Source organism: Ceratosolen solmsi, unplaced genomic scaffold, assembly GCF_000503995.2.
Source record: "Ceratosolen solmsi marchali unplaced genomic scaffold, CerSol_1.0 scaffold23, whole genome shotgun sequence".
NCBI lineage: Eukaryota > Metazoa > Arthropoda > Insecta > Hymenoptera > Agaonidae > Ceratosolen > Ceratosolen solmsi.
This window is the reverse complement of record NW_011948430.1, coordinates 1,606,923-1,629,505: the sequence shown is the minus strand read 5'-3', so window position 1 is coordinate 1,629,505 and position 22,583 is coordinate 1,606,923. Positions and strand designations below refer to the sequence as shown.

The window sequence follows — 22,583 nt, the reverse complement described above, 5'->3', positions numbered from 1 at the left end:
ATTATTCATTTAATTGGGCGAGTTGTACGATTTTCTTCAGTATAACTTCTATTTTTGGAGCTCAAAATTGTTCATATTTATTTAATTGAGATTCATCGATGTTTTAATACTTTCCATCAGTTAAACTGTATAATCCACTTAAAAGTGTGAAAGATTTTCAAAAGGAAATAATTTCATTTTTATTAAGTTCTAAACATGATAAATGTCTTAAATCAAGTAACTGTTTAACAAAAATTCTAAAGACGCATATTTCCATTCATATAGTCAAGTACTTAATCACTCAGAAATAAATTATTTATATTGGACATGATGGTATTCTTAATAAGAAATATTATATTGCATAATCATATATTTTACACAACAACGATGCAGAAATTATTGAAGAAAGAAATTTTATAATATTAAATAGTAATGAATATTTCAACGATCGAAATACATATTTAGTTGCCTCTGCTGTCAAACTCTATTAAGTAATTTTATTCTTTGTTATTCATAATACTTTAGTAAAAATACCTCCGATAAAAACGGTACTTTTCTATACTTTTTCTACAAATTTTTTATACCTTACAAGTTGTAAAGGAAGAAATAAAATTCTATAAAAAAACATAAATGTATATGATTATAAAATTATCTTTCGGCTCGATGTAAATGATTCGAATCCAAAGCTTCACAAATATTAAAAAAAATTATGGTAAATTATGGTTTAATTATTTTATGATCAATGATATATTAAACAAATGTTTCAGTTACTTACATTTCTGTAATTTACTATTGTATTCTACTTAGATGTATTGTTTAATTTTTAACGGCAAAATAAATTTGTACGTATTAGCTTATTTTGTTGTTATTTACAAAAAATTATCTCCAATGTTTAAATTAATGCTACCACAAAATTATCTGCAATTAACAAATTTCCTATAAAAAGTACTATAATAAAATAATACTTCGAAGAATAAACTCTGTTTTACGATTCAATTGAATTTTTGAATATTATATGGTTAATTCCTTCTAATCCATTAATATTATCGAGATTTAATTAAAAATTTTTTTTATCCATTATATAGAGTCGATTCAGAATACTTCGTTCACAAAGTAAATGAAGTTTTCGAATAAATTTGAAATTTGCAATTGCACGGAAAGTGGCTATATACAATACTGTCAATATTAGAAAGAAAGAAAAAAAAAAACAAAAAAAAAAACGTTATTCGTTATTGTATATAAAATTATTAATTGATTTTAACAAACAAATGGTGTATATTTTTAATATAAGAACCAAAAAATTCAAAATAAAATATGCATATAACTCGATGTACGCCATGTACTATCCAACTGTATAATTAAAATAATTAAAACATGGCACTTACAGTATGCCAGTAATCATAATAAACACTTAAGTATGATTAGATTAATACTTCAGCCCTGCACGATTATTTCAAACGCTTATAATAAATACTATTACAGCTATCAATATCAATAGATTTACTTTAAAATAAGTTTTTCTATATTTTGCGTGCACACGTATATGATTAAGAAAAAATGTGTTTGTTTCCTTCAACATCACAGAAAATATGCACACATGCATAATAAAACTTGTACAATGCATCCAAATGAATAAAAGACAATTATAAATAATTTAAAAAAAATAATAAAAAAAAAATATATATATAAATAAACATAGAAATACAACATTGATGTTTTTTCGTATTTAAGTAAACTTTCACATTTGTTTGGCTCCTTTTTCGATTCAGATTTCGAATTTTCAATAAATATATCGTATCATTACTTAAGAGTCACTGCTGCAGACATTATGACTATAACACATAAAAATAAACGGTATGTTGGCCTTATGTCACGGAGCTTAAAATAGGATCCTCCACGTTTACTCAGATTCTTTTCTAAGTCTTCATTTGTCGAGTTTTATAATAAAGGCTTCGCCAGGAGGAATGATCAATTCCTTAAAGTATATATTTCGATTAAGTTTGTGCTCGGGTCCAACTACTACATGGCCTCCATAATATAACGATGATAAATCTTTCGTTTGAGTGCGCATGCCAAAATTCGCCACAAATACGTACGTATTTCTTCGTGGGTACCACCTCTCGATAACAATCATATCGTTTCCCGTATACCTGTAAAAATATTATTTATATAATGCGCGGTAATTAATAATCAATAATAATAATAATAATAATAATAATAATAATAATAACAACAACAACAACAACAACAACAACAACAACAACAACAACAATAATAATAACAACAACAACAACAACAACAACAAAAACAACAACAATAACAATAATTTTTAAGCACCAGTGTATTTAATCAATTTTATCAATACAAATTATAATAAACATTTTCTAATTTATTTTTATACGTCACAATAGCTTATAATACTTACCGAATATCACTATTTGCCATTGGTTCCTCATTTTTAAGTACAGCTTTAACGTAAATAGGCGTCGTCTCCGAGCGTAATTTGGCCATATTAGGTAAAAGTCCGGTTAAATTAGTCGTGGCTGGTTTATCAGATTCCGGCATCCATGGTACAATTAAATACTTGGGCAACGTTTCATCAATGCTATTTTGATTATCCCAAATCATAGGTACTAAATTGTATAGATGAGAGAGATGCGAGTATTTTTTACTATTCGAATTGAGCAGCCCAATCTATATTTTCAGAATTAATTGTATAGAATGTAATGCTTAGCTGAGCAATAATGTAAATTAGCCATTTTCAATATCTTATTTCAAATCATTCGTTTCTAATATATTCATATAAGTATTTGTTATGTAAATTTGATAGTTTATATCTATAAGAAATTAGGAGAAAAAAAAAATCAAACAGACATCAACTATATAACTCCAGATAATTATTACTGTAAAAATTATATACACGCGGATGCGCGAGAAAAAAAGATAAAAACTATGCATTCGACGCTATCGATGCTTTTCGATTGTTCGAATTGTTCGATTGTTAGGCGATGAAAAAAAATTTTACCCACACTTATATGTCGCCTTGTATAATTAACTTTCACGCTCACATAAGGAGTTCAATAACATTGATAATTATTTGTAATGAAATCGATTATTTATGGCATTCGGGTGGACCCGGTAGCATTAAAAATAGTAAATAAACCTTAGCGTTACCTCATCGCCGTAAAAAACGCTGGGCGTACCAGGCAGCATCATTCCCATTAACGACACCGCGAGACTGGCATTCGCAACTTGTAATGTCGAGGCCAATCGAGGAGTATCCACGCTCCCGGTGGACCAGTGCACCCACGGATAACCGGCTTTCTGAAACAATAGGCCCTTTTGTATCTTCGACACTTGATCCTTAATGTTTCTCGTGCCGTTTGCCACATCGAGAATCACATCTACTAGATCCATTCTGTTTAATATTGCATTCCGGGAATCACCCGTGGCACTCGAAAGCGCCTTCTCACTGCACATAAGAATCTTATTTGGGCCTAAAATTGACTTGAAATGCCTTAATGATGTTACGAAATTCGTATTATTGGTGTAATACTCGAGACCTTTAAGGTAAAAGCCGTCGACTTTTCTCTTTTGCCAAAAGTCGATGGCCTTGGTAACTTCGTTACTTGGGACAAAATCGACAGTGGAGTCGTTATCCGTAACATTAAATCCCTCGATGTTTGTAATCCCCTCAACTGAAGCGATCTGCAATGTTTCTAGTGTTTTACGATGCGAGGGCAGGGCGATCAATGTTGCGACTTGGTCTGCTTTCTGGTGATTCGGCGCTCGAGTGGCGTTGCTATCTGGAATTTCGTCGCCTAGACTTTTGACAAAAGGATAAAGCGGCAGATCCAAAATTACAGCCATATTTCTTTTGTGAATAGCCGTTACCAGGTCATCGAAGTCTGCCAAGGTCCCGAGAGTCGGCTCAACTTCTGTCAGGCTTTCGATATTCATGTATTGTTGAGGATACTGTTTAGATAAAAATATGGAATTCAATCGAATCCCTTTCACGCCGAGATTGTCTAAATAATCTAATCGATTAATTATGCCACGTAAATCCCCGATTCCATCATTTTTATAAGAGTCTTCGAACGAAGCTGGAAATATTTCATAAAATAAACTGCCTTGCCACCATTCCACTGCGGGGTCGCATCTTAATTATAAAAGGAAATTAATTTTCAGATTAGTCAAATAGGTTAATTATAAATTGATGTATTGAAATTCATTGTCGATTGACGGATAGGATGAGATAAATCCTATCGTATTGATAATATACTAACAATAATTTTTTTTTTCTCGGCTATTTATACGAAAATGTAATCATATATATATATTACCCAATAAAGTTTTCTAAACGGCAAATAAATTTCTTTAAAGAATTTTAATCTTCTATATATGCAAAATGACCTAGGTATTTTTAGTGCCGATATATAATAAGCAAATAATAATTAAAACGGTCTTATATACGTATATAAATATTATAAATAAGTTAATTCTAATGAAAAATTCCCATTAATGATAATTGTTTTTGTCAATTTTATAATTATAATTCATAATTAATTATTATTAATTCAACATCATTACACGTGCTTGTACCGATTAGTATCAATTTTTCATACAAATGATCAATAGCATTAATCAAATACCTTTTAGGCATTGTTGCTATAACACCAATAGCAAGTGCAATGCATCCAGCAAATATTGACATTAGTGACCAAAAAAATGTTTTTCGTATAATCGGCCAGTTCCAACTCATAAAATTGTAATTTTTAGGCGGCTTCGGTACAACCAAGTGTATACCAGTAAGTGGTGGCTTACCCCCATTCTCTTGATTGTAAAACTAGACAGACAAAAGTAAAGTTGTAACATACGTTGACAAATACGTCACATACATTTATATCAATTTTTTTTTTTTACTAAACAGTATTCAACATGATTTTTTGTACAATTTTATACAAATATCTACCTATATTCAAGTTATACTTCAAAATTCAATCAACACTATTGGCATAATAATGAACGATAATAATAATATCAACAGCAACGACAATTACAATAATTTATTATGTATATACCGTTACTAATTTTTTGTTTTTTTTTTTGTTTTTTAATCTCATTCTTTTCACTGTTGACACTTGTAGATTTATTTCGAGTATTTTGAAAGATAGGAAATAAATCTTGAATGCTTGGGTAAGTGAAATATTAACTTCAATTCAATATATTCATAACATGTGTAAAACGCTTAATTGTTCCGTAAAGTATTATTGTAATATCATCGACGTAACAATGATACTTGCAATATCACGAAGCTGCCAAGTCTTGTTAGAATGAACTTTAAGAAACAACAAGTATTTCTTGTTTCATTTTAAATATATTAATTGTAATATATTGTAAAAATTAAAAGATTGAAAGATTGAATATTTGTGTTAATCGATTTTCGGTAAAGCTGAATATAAATACAAAATCATCGACATGCTCATCTAAATATTTAATATCTCTCGTTGTACAATTACAAATTCTTATTACATATATATATATATATATATATATATATATATATCTTCAAATTGTTTCAATAACCAATACATTGATGTAGTCTTAAAATAAATATTAGTTATCGGCCATGATTTGACTGACAGTCACTAATCAATTACAAGGAAGGACGTAAATAAATTATCACGAGAAGCATGTTGGCACCTCTACACATTATCTGGCAAAGACTATTTTAATTAGGCATTATATTTAACTTGTATTTATGTTTATCTATGCAATATAAACAAAATGTAAAAAAAAAAAAAAAAAAAAAAAAAAGAATGCAACGTGCACCACGAGATGAGAAAAAAAGAAGAAGAAAAAAATAATAAACCAAAGAAAAAAAAACGACCAGGTCGGCTTCATATTACAAACGCGTACCATATTATCGCATCTTTCACTTTTAATTCATGTATTACAAATGTGCGAGTACAAAGATCTTACCAATGCTTGTGCATCCGGAGCTAAATGAGTATATGCGGTGTTTAATTGGGTAAGAAGTTGCGTACAAACTGGCTCATTTGTATCGCTGCTGCTGCCACTATTGCTGCTCGTTTCGACCATTGGATCTCGCGAACTTGGTTCTGTAGTCGCATTTCGTTGTTTATGCATAATGAAAAAATTATTTCGTGATATTATTAAAGGCCGTTGGTCTCATAGCTCGTATTTTCGTGATAAAAGCATTATTCAATTGACTCGTATATTAATAAAATCCAATGATTTTGAGACCCATTGCATTACAATACTGTTGGAGCTATATATCATCGCGATACATAAAATAGCTTTTTATTCTTTAAACAGTTAGAATCGTTGTTAATGAATTTTATTGAATGAAGCTTGGATATTATTCTTCAAAATTATTTCTAACAAGCCTTTATTGAACGTTATTAAGGAAAGGTTATTAAACGGAATTAATTGATGAATCAATGAAAGATACAAAACATCATCATTGGCTTATTCGAGTCCCTTCCTATTCCATTATCACCAATACGACATTCGTAATCAATCGTTTGAAAAAAAAATTTTTCATGTAAAAATCAGGCAACACGTATAAAGTAACATTTACCATTAAACCAGGTAAAAACATGAAAATTTAATGATTAGAAATTTTTAATCAACACTCTATGTAAAAGCCATGTAAATTAAGCTGATTTCGATATCTTTTTATCATTACAGTCATTTTAAATAATATGCTCTATTAAAAAAAAAAAAAAAAATTAAATAAAATAATAATTATAACTTACACTTATTATATATACAAAAATTGTTTATTTTAATGCAATTAACGTAGTTTTTAGGACAGCTAGGATTTTTATAATTAGAGATTCTCAGAAGTATGTGGAAACAAAAATTACTAGGATTAACTTTTATTCGGCATACGTATGTACAACAATAGTCAAAGGTTGATTTTCAATAAGTAATAAAAATATTTTCTTTTATTTATTAGAATAATTTGTTAGAATGAAGAGGGGGAGGGGGGGGGAAGAAATTTTAATTTAACGTATCGTTTTTAAATGGTAAAACGGAGATTTTTATTGAAATTGATACTATTGACAACGAATATTGTTACATATAGAGCTTTAAAAGCTTTTTTTTTTTTGTTTTTTTTTTTTTGGAAATATTAAGAAATCATTGGAAAATGAACTTTTTCTTAATATATAAAGTTTTTAATCTTGGTAGCTTGCTTCCACAGTACGTAATTTAAGAAAGCTCACGATAAGTTTTAAACAATCGACAATTAATTCTTCCCTACCTATTCACTCCGTGTATCTAGTAAAATGTAAATAAATATACGATCGTATTGCAATAATACGAGAAAATATAATATTTTCGCATACCCACGCGTTTCGATAAATCCCCGTGATAATCAATATTTTACGATAGAGCATAAGGTAGGTGACGAAGTTCCAGACAATCAAGGATAATAATTATAAAAATTTATAGTAATCCTAGGCAGCGCCAAGTTAATAACCCACTTTCCAAGCTCCTTATTGCAGGTGTCTCAAGCCAATGAGACTGCCTATTATTACAAAAAGAAAAAAAAGAAAAAAAATTGGATGACAATATGAAATCAAATAGCAAATCAAAGGATCGAGAGTCTGTTGGTTGGATTATGTTGCATGAGAAATATGAATGAAAAAGGGCTGAAGCCAAGTGCACTTACCATCGTGCATCGGCTTACACGAACTATTGACAATATTTAAGAATGTTAGGCCGTCCTCGCTATTGATGTTGTTGAGCGTCTGGTCCAGCAGCGTCGACGAGTCGTTACGGCGTATGAATGTGGTTGGATTGTCCAAGGAATTCTGCGCCTGGTCCGGTGGTGGGCTCGGGGTCAAGAGTGGACAGTCCGACGTTTCCTCGTCCTTCGTCACGCGTCGAACGTTGCATTTTTCGCCGTTTAATGAGAACATATATCGTGCGATTTAAGTTGCGCGCGCTTAGCGAATTCGCTTAGAGCAAGAATTTCCGATCGTCTCGATTGATCTCGATTGCCGGGAGGGACAATTAATTGGTCATTCTTCCCGAATTTAAGTAAATTTTTTAGAATTCGCGATGCGCAAAAGCAAAAGTCTGCTGCCTCGGAGAGCAAATTTACATACGTACGTACATAATACCAGTTTTCTTATAAAATGTAGGACACGCGCTTTTGTCCTTATTTCTGTTTTCATGTTGATTTATTGGGATATTAGATAGGGATTAGAGGATTGCATTTGAAATTGAATCGAAACAGATTGATAATACATGGGTGCACGTACAACGTAAATATTACGATTTCAGCGATAGAACGGCAAAAGATTATATAAAAAGTATAGAAAAACATCTAATTTGCCAAAGTTGCCGTATCGTTGTCAAGTTTTTCAATGTTAAGATCGTTTTTAGATATTTTCTTAATTTTCGGTTTCTATCGTTAATTGTTGACGAAGGCGCTGCAAAATTATCCATTAATTAACATAAATTATTAAAACTTTTTGTAAACTAATGTTATACGCGAGCATAGAAATAAATTATTTTTCTTAAATATTTTTGCTTTTAAAAACCATTTGTAAGAATTCCTTAAATTCCTTTACTAATATAAAATTAAAAATAAAAAAACAACTGAAACAACAACTTTGAATAAATTTATAATTTAAATCGTATATTTATATATCGTATCGTATATTTTAAAAATCTTAAATATAAACAGTGTTAATTGAGGTTTAAAAAATAAGATAAAAACATTGGTATCTTCAATAATTAATTATATTAATAAATATTGAATAAATTTGAATAAATTACTTTTGAATTACTGCCGATTGGCTTAGGGAGAAAAAAAATGTGAATATTCCATAGGCTTTAATCGACTAATATGACAAGCCGATTAAATTTAATTTACTTTAAAATTTAAATTACGTTTTTTAATTTACAAATAGTTTAAATAAATTTTAATTCCGAATTCTCAGCGCAACATGTAACTTGGTGAATCAGGGAATTAGTATTTGACCTCTATTAGTCCTGTATGTAAGTAATGAGATATATCCATACGTATATGCATATATACGCGCACGCGCGCGCACACACGCGCACACGCGCACGCACACAAAAGTGTAGTAAATTAATTACGATATTTTATGTAAATTTCCATCTATGTATCGAGGTGCATATGCGTTCTATATTTATGTTTCACTACGTGATAAACGTTAATGTCAACTTAATGTCAGTTTTACAATTATCACAGAAATAAATGTTAATTTAAGACCAGTTCCACTTTAGAATAAGCAAATAATTGAATTTACCAATAAGTGTTCGATACAACTTTATTGTTAATTTATCGCATTATCTGCTTTAGCTTCGACGAAATCTTTGAACACTCGCGCCGTATTGTTATTCAAATGGCAAAAAGTTTTGTAGGGGAAGGTCGATAGCATTGGTATCGACTTTTACAAAGCACAGCAGTCACGTCGTCAGATCTTTCAGCCTCGTATAATTTTTTTATTTCGCGTAATTACTTATTTTATGCGTCTAACGACATTCGACAATTGTAATTTTTTAAGCCAAAAAAAAAAAACGAGAAATAATGGCCGACAAAGCATCAATATTCTGTCAATATATTTATATTGAATGTATACGAAGAGACTGTTTTAATATTGCGTATATTTTTTAATTATTCGTACAATACGATATGTAATTATTTAACTTTTTATTAATGAAAAAAAAAAAATGCTAATGGCACAACGTACTCCTTAAAAACGCATTCGCGTAAAAAAAAAAAATTGTTAAAAAATCATATTACATGGCAAGTGAACGGAACATTCATCGCACGTGTCTTATTATATTGTAGCGTGTGACATTTGTAAAACGTTTGCTACGTAATAACAGTTTATTACGATTAAAGCATAATGTGCTCTTGTTGACACGAATGTCGTGTACAATCGACAGCAACAAACATTAAAGCATGAGGTGAACACGGTGAGAGTTTCGATGTGTTCGGCTTGCTTTTTTCACGAGCAATACGTTATCGTTAATGATTGAAATGAAAAAGAAAATAGTTTCGGTAATCTCGAAAGAGAATAACCATAAGCGACTAGAATTGTCGTAAAATTTGTTATGCTACATCCGAAATAAAAATTGATCCTCCTTTGATTTATACTCATTATTCAAGTCGTTTATTATTTATTTAGCATCAAAGGCACTTAAGGCTACATTGCGTCATTCGACTATTTTTTTTTTCCTCACATAAAATAGAGATTTAATGGCGTTTCGATATAAGCGACCGCAGTGTATAAAGCAATGCATTAATATAATGGCAACAATTGTTTGGGTGACGGGCGTGGGGGAGAGAGGAGGGGGATGAGCCTAAAAAAATATAACGAAATTGTATAAGGCTACTTTTTTCCTTTATGCTCAATCTGTCATTGCGTACGTACGTATGTAGTAAGCGACGGCAATGCAATTCGGTGAAAATTCTTGCAAATATTAGTGGCTACTTGCATAGTCAATAACACGATGCATATTATAGGATTTTTACGAATAATGCAGACCTGTTGATCTTGTTGAATGAAGGGCTGCGAGCTCGACGATGTTATAATATCGTTCGGTATAGCCGGTAAGCGCCCATCTGACTTTGGATTACTCATTTCGAAGGATTCCAACGCCTCAGCGGGATAAAGTGATTATGGCGAAGCTAAAAATTAAACGAAATCAAAGAACGCGTTAATTTACTGTCAAAAATTATTCACCGGAATTAATAATATCATTAAGGTATGTAATGCATCGTTTAGAATGTTGGCCGACATTCAATTGCACGAGCATGTAATCGCTTGTTTTTTTTTCGAATAATTTTCCTAAAATCATTTTACGTTTATTAATACATAAATAGTTCACGCTCGTCGCTCAAGTTTTTTGTACGCATCCCGAAAGTTCGAATCATCGTCTCCCCGCTCGTTGGCACGGCTTTCACCGACACGACGTCACGTATCATCCACCTGTTACACCAATAGTGACTCAAAAAGACCAACATTTGCATTAACATGTGTTACCGATCCCATGGATGCGCAAAGTTGCAAATATCAAGTGTTAAATAATCACCTTTAATCGCGAGACTAGCGTATAACGAAAAATTATCCAACAGCGGCTTCGACGTCACGTGTGGGTTGATCCACGCGCGACAAGTTCCCAAGCGATGGTATAGTCGTATGTCGAAGGATTATCGATCATTGCGTCAGAAAGAGTAGTCCGCTTTGTTTGCCGATGCAAACAAGCCGATCGAGAGCAAAGAATTCCAAGCGGAGAACAATAGGCATAACGCATGGGCTCTTCTACTCCTTGCATTCCTCGTCCTCGCCTTACATTAATTTCCTCGAGAACAATCGGCGATGTACAATTAAGCGCGGCCAAGTCGTAACGGACAAAGCGAACTTTTATCACCAGCGCGCTTATTAAACGTATTCAAACTGTAAAAATCACTCGATCGGAATATCCGATAAATGCTTAAACAAGCACGTGGGGCAGATTTTAATAGGAGGATGCCCCGATAATTCACCGCGACGATTATTCACGAGCTTCGCGTTTACCGAGTACCGAATTTAATAAAATAACGTTCCTCGACTCGGCTTACAACACGCACACGACGACTCTTACGGCTCACATTGCATAACCGACACGGTGTTTTGTTTATAGGCTCGAGGCTCGAAGGAAAGATTTCGGGACAGCGTCGTCGGTCAGGAGCCAACGTTTCGTCGCAGTTTCACGAAAAGCTCCTCCCGGATAGTCCTTTATCTCCTTTATCAGCTCCCCTCGTCAACCACCACCACTACCACCAGCAGCAGCAGCAGCAGCAGCAGCAGCAGCAGCAGCAGCAGCAGCAGCAGCACTACCACCACTACCACCTCGTCAACCCCCGCCCCGCTCACGATTACCCAGCCACCCTAGCGCATGCACGCACACACCACTGTCACCACGCCACCGTGAACCAACCGACCAGCTACAAGTACGCTCTCGTCTTCCTCGGGGAAGCCATAAGGAGGAGTCTCGCTTAGGCCAATACCTGCACGTGCCCCGGCGAGCCCTCGGCGTGCCCATAAAAGAAGCTGCAAGCTCCGGAAGCGGCGGCCCTTCCCGCAGCGACCGCGTTATATATTTAGCGAAGCTATCCAGCTGACTGACTGAGCGGATCGAGGCTGCGCACCCGCGATCTCCGGCTCCGCCCTGACACCTGCCGGGCGGCCCGGGGATGCCGCCCCCGCGCGCCCCGAACGATCGATGCCCGGAGGGATCGTTGAGACCGACGGCGAGGCGTCGCGCGCCCCATCTGCCGGCCGAGCTGCTATTATTGGCAGGCCGCCGCCACCGCGCCGCCAACGACTTTATATATATAGATTGTCGGCGGTGATTTTGACTCGGTGAACAACTTGCACGCGCGTGGCTTAAGTTACTCTCTTAATCACCCGTTTTTTTTCTTACATTTTTCACACGGTGGATGCGTGATCCCAACATTCGCTTCCGATTCTCCTCCCGCCCTACCGCCAACGCGACAACCACGATCTCCCCGACACTTAATTTCCAATGGCTGCTGCGGGATGCCTAGACAGTGTTTGCTTATCCAAAGTCGTTGACTTCGCACATTCGATCAATTATGTAAACCGTATTATTCGTAAATCGTGCACGCCTCTCAAGAGGAAAAGCCGATGTAAAAATCCGACGATCCATCCGGTCGACGACTATTGGAGCTAGGGAGAAACGTAAAAAGGCCCAAGCAGCTCCGATATTATCAAGCTATTGGAATTCTTTATTCCCACTGCTGTTGGCGTATTATTTCATTATTATGTATCAGCTAATGACGATCTTCGTCGTCGTCTCGGCAGAACTTCGTTTCAAAATTTTTCTTTTAATTGCCAATTATGTATATCTTATATAATTATTATACTTATCTGCCGGAACCAGTGGACTATTGCAAAACAATATTTACTGTGTATTCGTTCAATTGAACAGACTATTGCGAGCTTATTAGAGAATTATTAGCGGAAACATTAATTCGACGAAAGAAAATACGAATACAATGTCGTAACATCTGTTTTGTATTCGTCGCCCGTTCGTTCCGAAACCCATGGACGTGTGCATTTTATTGTATTGCACATTTTAAAAATAATTTTTTATAAATTTAAACCACGTTTAACGAATCTAACGTCAATGCCCCGGTCGACGGTCAAATTCACACATTTTTTACATCGCTTCTTTGGCAGCTGTAAATTTTTTTATTAAACTACATTCGAGGCGACGATGGCTCTTATCCCATTTATTCAAAATATTTTTAAAAACATTCGTCTAAATCTGTTTTCACTGTTATTTTTGCGAGCTTTTCAAGTTCAAAGTAACGCGAAGCATAATCCATTAATAACGAAATATTAACGTTTTCAGACTCGACGACAAAGGGTTACTTAATGATATTTTTATGTACAATATCGAAACATTCCAAGTTGAATTATTTAAAAGTATTCAAGTTATTCGGAGCGCTTTTATTTATTTATTCAAAGCATTTATGTTATTATTTTTTTTTTTTTTTTTTTTTTTTACATACTTTGTTTAAAGTCCAAGAAAAAATTATCAACTGAACCGAATGAGTAGTGATATTTGTTTCTTTGTTTGTTTGTTTGTTCGTTTGTGTTTTTTTATTACACGTAATATAATAGATATGAAAATTATGCTTCGATACTTTTATTTTATCATTTCTATTTTTTTTTTTTTGCGCATATTACGAATACGTACAATGTAATTGTATTTTGAAATTATTTTGTTTTAGTTGTAAAATATCGTGCGACAAAGGAACAATTCTACTTGGCCTTTGCGAAATATAAATGTCTTATCAAATTCAAATTAATACGAAATTCGCCTGTAATTCTCAAATGACTTGTCGATTGAAATATCTCCAACTTGAATTGGAATTCTCCATTATTTTAATTCTACGTCGCAAAATTATATTAATCTCGTGTTATTTTTATACAACAATGCTCTTAAATATATAATGCTTCAATAAAGCAAAAAACAATCAGTCAAATACACTTGAGCATTATGTATAAGCATTGCTTTTATTTATAAAACAAATAATATCTGCAACATCGATACCTTCGCTAGTTTAGTTTGCTTTATAACGAAAAGAAAAACGAAATTGAATAATCGAATTTATATAACTGAATTTTTCAAGGTGGCCTTATCATACATACCATCATACCATCATACCATCATACCATCATATCATTATACCATACATCGTAAATTAATGATATTTATTTCAGAAAACTAATTTAACGATTCGATTAATGCCAAATTACGAAATTCTTTCAAACAAGTTCTTTTAGACAGAATCCTTTTATTCTTTTTTTTTTGCTTGTTTAAACTTATTTATCGCTAGGCTTTTTTGGTTTTTTGGCGCCCATTTATTGTTTTATAAATACTTGAGGACGTTGTGCAACGAACGATAAAGCTTTTCGTTGCAAAGTCATTGTAATTTTCAAATTTTGCATTAACCAAAGTATTTATATCGCTATACTTGCAGTACTAGAAGATTATCATAATTCCAATTTAAATCATTTCTGTTGGATAAATAAACATGCTTCTAACATAACTATTAATATCTCAAATTATTAGTATTCTTCACATTATTATTATCTTAGGTCTAATAATAATAATATTATTATTATTAATTCTTTCATTATTATGCAATCAATTTTATTTATACGTAAATAATTCATAATTAATCAAATTTGACAATTTATCAATTGTACTGTCAGGATGTACTTAAGGATAAGGCAATGATAACAGTTTCATACAAAACTGTATGAAGTAAAATGATAGAGAAAATTAATTATTTTTTTCCTTTATTTTCTATATTTATCAATATTTATCTCTGTTATTATAATGCTTTTGGTAACGGCCATTTGGTAATGCCATTAATGTATCTTTTCAAATACATACAACAATCGCACTTAATCGTTAATTCGCACACTATAACTGTACAAATATTTATTTATATTACGTCTTAGTAATTGCTACTTTATTTGAATGTATTAAACAATGAAAATTACTCAAAGTTTATAATTTCATTTAATCAATTTCATTTATTAAGCCCAATTGCGACGTATGATTCACTATTTAGGTATTGGTCAGTTTTAACAATAGAAAATAAGGAAAAAATTAGTAATTGAATGAAGATGTTTGCTGACGCTTAATTTACAGAATAAAAATAAGTATGAAATAATATGGACTACTCAACAATCGAAGATTTATTTGACGTTTCACAAACTCGTAAAATATTACACTATTAGATAAACGTTAGATTTTGCCTTAATTCTATAAATTAATATGATAACGGAACATTTTTTAATATAGACACTTTACTGTGTAGTTTTTATATTAAATCAATTAGCACGGAAGTTACGTCTTTACGGAATGAATAAATGTAACGAAATGTAACATTTTTAATAATTATGGTATCTGTTATAAATACAAAATACAAGGATTTACTTATGAATTTGTTGACTAGTAGGAAATACCGAGTCGTATTGTATTCAAAATCTATGATCAAAGCTATTTTATATAATACAATGATAATATTCCCAGCCATCATATTCATTAAGCGTCTTTTTCACAACATTAATATTGATATTTTGAAATGGAATAATTCTCATTGTCATGCCGTTATATCTTTTTTTCAACATCCATACAAATTGTTTGTATTACTGTTATTATTGAAAAGTTAAATTAAAGGAAAATGGACATAATGAGATTACGTACGAAACAGGAAATTGTTTTACCAGCAGTCGATATTCAAAATTCTCTTAACGATTATTCATTACCTAGAAAACTCAGTCACATTTTATTTTAAAATATTCCAAGTTTTTTTAAAACGATCGTTTTTTCAATATCATATTTAGAAATAATAATTGCAATTTTGTTAGTTTTTTTTTTTTTTTTTTTATAAAATTATAAAATTATTAATACGATCGATGTTATGACATTTAATGGTAAAATTCTGTTATCGATACTTGCTTTATAATTTTTCTGAAAAATTCTTACAATCCAACGTACATCCGTAGAAAGTTATGACGAACAAATGACGATTCGTCGTTTAATTAAATTCGATAATTAAAACTAATTCAAGATATATTAAGTAGCGCAATGTAGAGAATGCTTATATAAGCGCAAGATACATTGTAATACATTTTTAAAAATTTTTTAATAATTAACGATAAACAGACGCTTCATTGTTCTCAAATTTATATTGACATAATCGATACGACAACAACAATTGTGACTCTGATACGTTTAATTACATTTTCATATTTGTACGAACTGTGCTTAGAGAGAAATAAAATAATTACATATGTAAATGCCACTCAAAATATATAGTGAAAGAATTTACTTTGGACGTTTAGATTTTCCATCGTGCTAAAATTTTTCAACATTTATAAAAGTACTTCACTTACTTTTTTTGTTATTATGATACGCTCGATCTAATGTTTTTCAATCAACGATTAATAAGTGACAACAAAAAGTCTACAATCAACATGCAAATATGATATTTTAATATGCGTCAAATAATTAATATAATTACTTATCCCTCTTTTCTACAAGAATCTCAGTAATAGTTACGCATTCTTTTCTTAGTATACGTATGAAGTTTGTGCAATGAGCAAATATTACGACTCGCCAAGATTTTCTTTGAATTTCACTACTGCAATATTGTCCATGTATATTTTCATGTACAAAGATAAAGTCAATCATTTTTCTAATCTTATTTTTCATTATCAATTGAGATCGAATGTCTTAAATCGATATTCACTATTTAGTATAATTATGAATGTGAGCTTGGATTGCGAATTTTACATATATATTTTTAGCTTTCATTTGTCAATATGGGAGGATCAACAGAGAAACTTTCTTTTGATAATAAAATGTAATTACTAATGAAATTTGCTCCCCCATCGAGTAATGCAAGTTGTTAAAGCAAGCCGGATAAAGAGATTCACATTGGGGTATTAGAAGCTCGCCAAAAAGAAAAAGAGAAGAAGAAAGAGAAGAAAAAAAAAAAACGATTTTTACGCCGAAGCTCTCGTTCGCTTTTTGCGCTGAACCGTCAACGTCGGAAGAGATCGGCGGCGAGAACATGATTGCTTCTTTCGGCGTTGCGTTTATTGCCTCGTCGTAAGATATTCCCTTATCATCTTCTTCGGCAGCGTTTGACCCGCGTCTCATCCCCACCAAAGCACTAGGTCATGGTAATAATACGTTCGCACATGTATATATGAAAATTATTGTAACCAAGTTCTTCCCAGCAGCTCACCCCAGAACGACATAGACAGGCGTGCGTATCCGTGTTTGTGATTTCCCTCTATTGACGCGCATGTACGTTCTGGCGAGCAGATAATACACGATGATCTTTGCTCCGACAAGTCCGACGTGCGGGAATCAGACGATCCCTAGTCCGCACTGAGAAGTCGATATAGAATCGGTGAAAATTGCACGGACAGACGTACGGGCGGACGCTCAAATCCACGAGAGACGGTAAATTTCGGAGGCTGTAGATCGCGCTCGATATATAGGAGCAGCGACGGGGACGTTAATTAGCCAATATAAGCGGAGCCGAGGAAGTAAGGATTTAAGGGAGTCGCGAATTAGCATGAGGGTGAATTTTGAAAATCAAGAGCCACGACTGCGTGTCGTCGCCATAAGTTTCAACGGGGCTAAGTGCCTCCTCACCGACTGGCTGGACTCCTGCCGCCACGTCCATTCTCACTGATGCGACAATTCCCGTCGCTGGTTACCCGTGGGAAGGTCGAACGATCGTGCGGGGCAGGTACAGTGGCTCGTAATTTACATGGATCCCAAGCTGACGAGGAGGGGCGCAGTTTTCACAGCGGTTGATCAACGGCAGCGGGCGCCCGGGTCCCTGGTTACAAGGCCAAAGAGGTACGAACCTATCACGGCACTTGGACAGGCATGGCGCTCGACTTCCTGGCTGGGTGCCTCGGAGGTAAGTTTCGATCATCGAGCTCCGAAATATTCCGACCGACTTGCCGAGCGCTCTATCGCTCCTGGGGGGTTGCGACGACGCCGCGACCTCTCGTCTCGTGCACTTGATATCGTAAGTTCAAGGTCAAGCATTCATTAAGACCAATTTTTTTACTTTGCCGATGCTATACAGGCTGCGCGGGTATCGTGGTCGGGCATCCTTTTGACACCGTCAAGGTTCACATTCAGACGCAAGACCATCGAAATCCCAAGTACAGAGGGACGTGGCACTGCTTTAAGACTCTCCTCGTACAGGATTCGGTAAGTCGCTATTACAGCTTTTACCAGACATTACCTTACCTCATTACCAATACGCATGCATGCACTCATAGATCGTCCATAGGCAATAACGCGCTCCCTTATGTTAAACAACTGCTTGAATATCATGAATCTGTACGGGAGAAAATAATAAAGAAAACTTATTTTCCACATATTATGTCATTGGATATAAAATTCACCGCAAATCTTTAATATTCATATAATATTCTGAATGATTAGTCCCAGAGATAAATGTAACAATGTTTTAGAGGAAATTCTTTGAAAGCACGTATCTGAGTTTCAATAGAGAGCGATTATTGCTGAAATAAATGTAAACAATTTTTACGATTGGATGAAGTTTATTAGAACGTAACTACTACTACTTTTGATCTATTTTTAATATAAATATTGTTAATAATGCTCTCGTTGAAAATTTTCAATTACTAATGATCGTAGAAAGATTAATTTTATTATAATTCGTATCGTTGGAACTGTCATTGCTCGTTTCTCGTCCGTTCACTAAAATGCAAATATTAAATTATGAATTTCAGTCAATCGTTTCGTTCTTATTTAATTACCGATTGAACATTTTCAACTTTCATTGTCAGCGGTAAGATAATACATATGCGCATTGTATTTATCTATTGCCAATTACGTTACGCACTATCCAATAAATGAGAAAGCAAAAAAAGGAAAAAAAATATTATAAAATAGCGATAGCTTACATTAAAATTGGTGCACATATTGCAATAGAGCAGATTATTAAGTGTAAATAAAAAAAAAAAATAATAAAAAAAAAAGAATCAATTTTTCGTGTTTATTTGGAAATTAGATAATACTAACTAAAATACTAAAATTATATAATACCAACCATAATCATCGAGTTCAGTTCTATGGCTATATTAGGTGCTTCTGAAAATTAAAAATAATTTCATAAACGAATACAGTAGGTGATATTCCGCTAAAAAACTCGACAATCCCCCTCCCCGTTCGACGAGCCGCACATTATTATTATTATTATAATGACATTTACATTGGAAAACAGTACACTAACACGAGAAAATAATCAGCTGTCTCTCGATGTGTGATCATGTGTCTACGATAACAGATGGCCGGCCTCTACCGCGGGATGTCATCACCAATGGCTGGCGTCGCGGTGATAAACTCCATCGTCTTCGGGGTCTATGGTCAGAGCCAGAAGCTGCTGAAGGAGGGCCTACCGTCCGCGGAGTCCAATAACCATTTGGTCTGTTGCTTCCTGACGGGGGCCGCCGCGGGCATTGCCCAGACGCCGGTGAGCAGCCCCATCGAGCTTGCGAAGACGCGTTTGCAGCTGCAGAAGGCGCAGCCCGGAGTCAAGCAGCAGCGCATTACCGGGCCGGTGCAGTGTCTCCGCGAGATCCACAGAGCCAAGGGTTTCCGGGGTGTGTTCAGCGGCTTCGGTGTGACGCTGTTGCGCGAGGCCCCGAGCTACGGGATCTACTTTGCGACGTACGAGGCCCTGACGGGCTCCCAGCGATTGCTACCGACCTGGCAAATGTTGCTGGCAGGGGGCCTCGCTGGCACCGCCTCCTGGATCGTCTCCTACCCGATAGACGTGGTGAAGTCACGGCTCCAGGCGGACACCGAGGCACGCTACTCCGGCGCCCTCGACTGCCTGCGCAAGTCCGTTAGGACCGAGGGCTACGGCTGTCTCGTTCGGGGTCTCAATTCCACGATCGTCCGCGCCTTTCCCACGAACGCCGTCACTTTCGCCGTCGTCACCTGGACGATGCGACTGTTCGGTGAGGACGAGTCGCGCGAGATGACGACCAGCCACGTCAAGCCCCTGCCGAGCTCCTGGAGCTCGTCGGATCGATACGGGGACTCCGCACCCCACTCGATACAGCCCCTCCTCGACTCGGATTACCTGCAGGACTTGCTGAGGGCGAATCTCGCGCTCGTGCCCCAGGAGACGGCGCAAAAGCCCAACGGCAGTGCGGAACAGTTTGACGAGGCCCATCACTTCGAGTGGGCCCGTGAAATGATACACTACTGATGTCGTGCCGGTGGCCGACCCAATATAGACGGCGAGGATCATCCACCCGACTCACCCCCGCCTCCCGCTACAAAACACTACGCACACGTTTCAAGACTGTAAAGCGCTTCTACATCTGTATTCTCGCGTGCCCCCGAGCAAACCCGCGCGCACGCACGCGCGCACGCGTCACTTCTCGAAAGCGCGTCGCGTAGTCGGATACGCGCGATAATGTAACTTAACGATGCGTTGGGCGTGATGTTTTCTTTTTTCTCTTTCTTTTTCTTTTTTTTTTTCTTTTTTTTTTTTTTTCGTTTCTTCATTCTTCTTTTTCTTCTTATTTTTAGCGAAGGCCGTAGAGTCTCGTTGCGGGTGGTGTTTGGGAATGTTAATGGAAGCCCGCGCCGCGCGCGCGACAATGTCGAGTGAAGTGAGTGACGCGATTGATCGCCGCGTACATGATGACGTTGTATCGATGTCCTGCGCGTAAGTAGTTTTCCGTCAGTTTCGGCGAGTCTCGATTGAAAAAAATTCGCAGCGTCGCATGGGCATTGAAGCTCGATTAGTCGAATTTCGATGTCTGTATGATCACGCATTAGCGCAATACACGTCGCGTTGACAGTCCTCGAGTGAGCGCCCGACATGTAAGATCTGTGTTACAGCCTGAGGCGGCGCTAGTTCGCGTTTAAAAAAAAAAAAAAAAAAAAAAAAAAACCCACCAACACGCATATCGCACCACCATTCGTCACGATCAAAATCAAGCCGTTGAAAACGCGTGCTCGTCATCTCGATTATTCATCAAAACATCGCCGATAACCAAATTCACTGTTCAAACGACAACAGCGCTGATAACCTCACTCACCTGACTCCCTGACACCCCCCCTCCCCCCCAAAAAAAAAAAAAAAAAAAAAAAAAAAAGAAAAAAAAAACAGGTTAGAACATTCATTCCAGCGATCATCGTCACGGTCGTAAGGGCATCGTAGCTCCGCTCCCCGCCCCTACGCCATCCACCCTACGGATCTAAATTTATCGTGTAACCCGCCCTTCGACTTGCAGCGTTTCGATCTGCGGAACGAGAAAATTGCCAAGAAGAGTAAACATGATCACTATCAACGTCGTACACTGATAAGCGAAGGATAAGCCAGCTCAGGGCCCAACTCTCCCCCCTCCCCAACCCCTCCAGCCAATCGCCCGTCCCGGTCAGTATCCGCGTGGCGCGACGAGGCCTCGTCTACCGGCCCTCGCTACCCGAAGCCGCGGTCATGGAGGTGGACGAGAACAACAATAGCATCGGAAGCATCGACGGCAGCGTCGAGGATATTACGGAGGCTGAGAAATGTTGCTCCAAGACCAAGCGGCTGATTGCCGATCAGGGTAGCGGCAGGTGCATGAGCACCCAGGCGATGCAGTCGCTCTACGACCTGAGGCAAAACAATTTACTCTGCGACGCCGTAATCAGGCTCGAGGACGGCGGCGTTTTCCCCATACACCGAGCCATCCTCTCCGCCTGCAGCACGTACTTCAGGTGCGCCGGTCTCTCAGCTCGTCGCCCACCCCTTTCTCACACTATTGCGCGCCGTACGTTGATAAACTTATCATCATCATCATATCATCATCATCATCGGACTATATTGCCCTAACGGTCGTAAGTCACGAGGCTAAGCGCAACAAACGCAAGTCGAACGTAAAAGAACTCGAGCGATGTCAATTCTAACCTCAACGTCCTGTTCAAACGAACCCCCGTCAAACCTCATTAAACTTTCATTCCTCGCAAATTCCATAAACCATCGCCTCTCTCACTACTACTACTACTACTACTGCTACTGCTACGCGACATTGAGCATCGTCGTCAATAAAAATTTCCATCTCGCGCGCAACGTAATTTTAGAACGCTCTTTACAACGACGCTCCACTCCAAGGAGAAGACGGACTTCCTTCTACCCAACGTCAGCAGCAAGATAATGAATCTTCTCCTCGAGTACGCGTACCTACGGACGCTGGAAATCAGGCAGGACAACGTCTGCCAGCTCCTCCAAAGCGCCGACTACCTTAACATCCCTGGTGTCCTCGAGCTCTGCTGCGACTATCTCCGACTGAATTTGACCCCGGAGAACTGCATCGGCATCATGCTCTTCGCCAGGGAGTACTTCTGCAGAAACCTCGAGATCGACGCGCGCCGATACATACTCCGCAATTTCGTGCAGGTTCGAGGCTGCGTCCGTAAAGTAGACGTAGAGTAGAAGA

At 36.2% G+C, this 22,583-nt stretch overlaps 3 protein-coding genes across 3 annotated transcripts in view; 2 read left to right on the top strand and 1 right to left on the bottom strand.

Annotated features, from left to right (window-relative positions):
* Positions 1–1,670: 1,670 nt before the first annotated feature.
* LOC105363945 (neutral and basic amino acid transport protein rBAT) lies at positions 1,671–12,148 on the bottom strand. Its single transcript, XM_011501768.1, has 8 exons — positions 12,044–12,148; positions 10,539–10,681; positions 7,682–7,883; positions 5,962–6,101; positions 4,632–4,825; positions 3,154–4,138; positions 2,405–2,673; positions 1,671–2,129 (listed from the first exon to the last, which is right to left on the bottom strand). The coding sequence occupies exons 2-8, from the start codon at positions 10,632–10,634 to the stop codon at positions 1,904–1,906; spliced, it is 2,112 nt and encodes a 703-aa protein (XP_011500070.1). The 5' UTR covers positions 10,635–10,681; positions 12,044–12,148; the 3' UTR covers positions 1,671–1,903.
* A 5,819-nt stretch (positions 12,149–17,967) lies between these two features.
* LOC105363944 (mitochondrial basic amino acids transporter) lies at positions 17,968–20,513 on the top strand. Its single transcript, XM_011501767.1, has 3 exons — positions 17,968–18,025; positions 18,197–18,324; positions 19,430–20,513. The coding sequence occupies exons 1-3, from the start codon at positions 17,992–17,994 to the stop codon at positions 20,357–20,359; spliced, it is 1,092 nt and encodes a 363-aa protein (XP_011500069.1). The 5' UTR covers positions 17,968–17,991; the 3' UTR covers positions 20,360–20,513.
* A 785-nt stretch (positions 20,514–21,298) lies between these two features.
* The window catches only part of klhl10 (kelch-like protein 10), a 9,918-nt gene continuing 8,633 nt past the window's right edge, over positions 21,299–22,583 (top strand). Inside the window, exons 1-2 of the mRNA XM_011501766.1 lie at positions 21,299–21,864; positions 22,228–22,543. Of these exons, the coding sequence (XP_011500068.1) occupies positions 21,602–21,864; positions 22,228–22,543 (579 nt within the window). The 5' untranslated portion in view covers positions 21,299–21,601. The remainder of the gene's footprint in view (positions 21,865–22,227; positions 22,544–22,583) is intronic.

Bases quoted from the DNA above. Each gene is read 5' to 3' on its own strand.
- LOC105363945 (XM_011501768.1), bottom strand. From the start codon at position 10,634: ATGAGTAATCCAAAGTCAGATGGGCGCTTACCGGCTATACCGAACGAT. The intron at 4,826-5,961 runs GTAAGATCTTTG...TTGTCTGTCTAG, and splicing joins CTCCGGATGCACAAGCATTG to TTTTACAATCAAGAGAATGG. The intron at 4,139-4,631 runs GTATTTGATTAA...TTTATAATTAAG, and splicing joins ATAGCAACAATGCCTAAAAG to ATGCGACCCCGCAGTGGAAT.
- LOC105363944 (XM_011501767.1), top strand. From the start codon at position 17,992: ATGGCGCTCGACTTCCTGGCTGGGTGCCTCGGAG. The intron at 18,026-18,196 runs GTAAGTTTCGAT...GATGCTATACAG, and splicing joins CCTGGCTGGGTGCCTCGGAG to GCTGCGCGGGTATCGTGGTC. The intron at 18,325-19,429 runs GTAAGTCGCTAT...CTACGATAACAG, and splicing joins CTCTCCTCGTACAGGATTCG to ATGGCCGGCCTCTACCGCGG.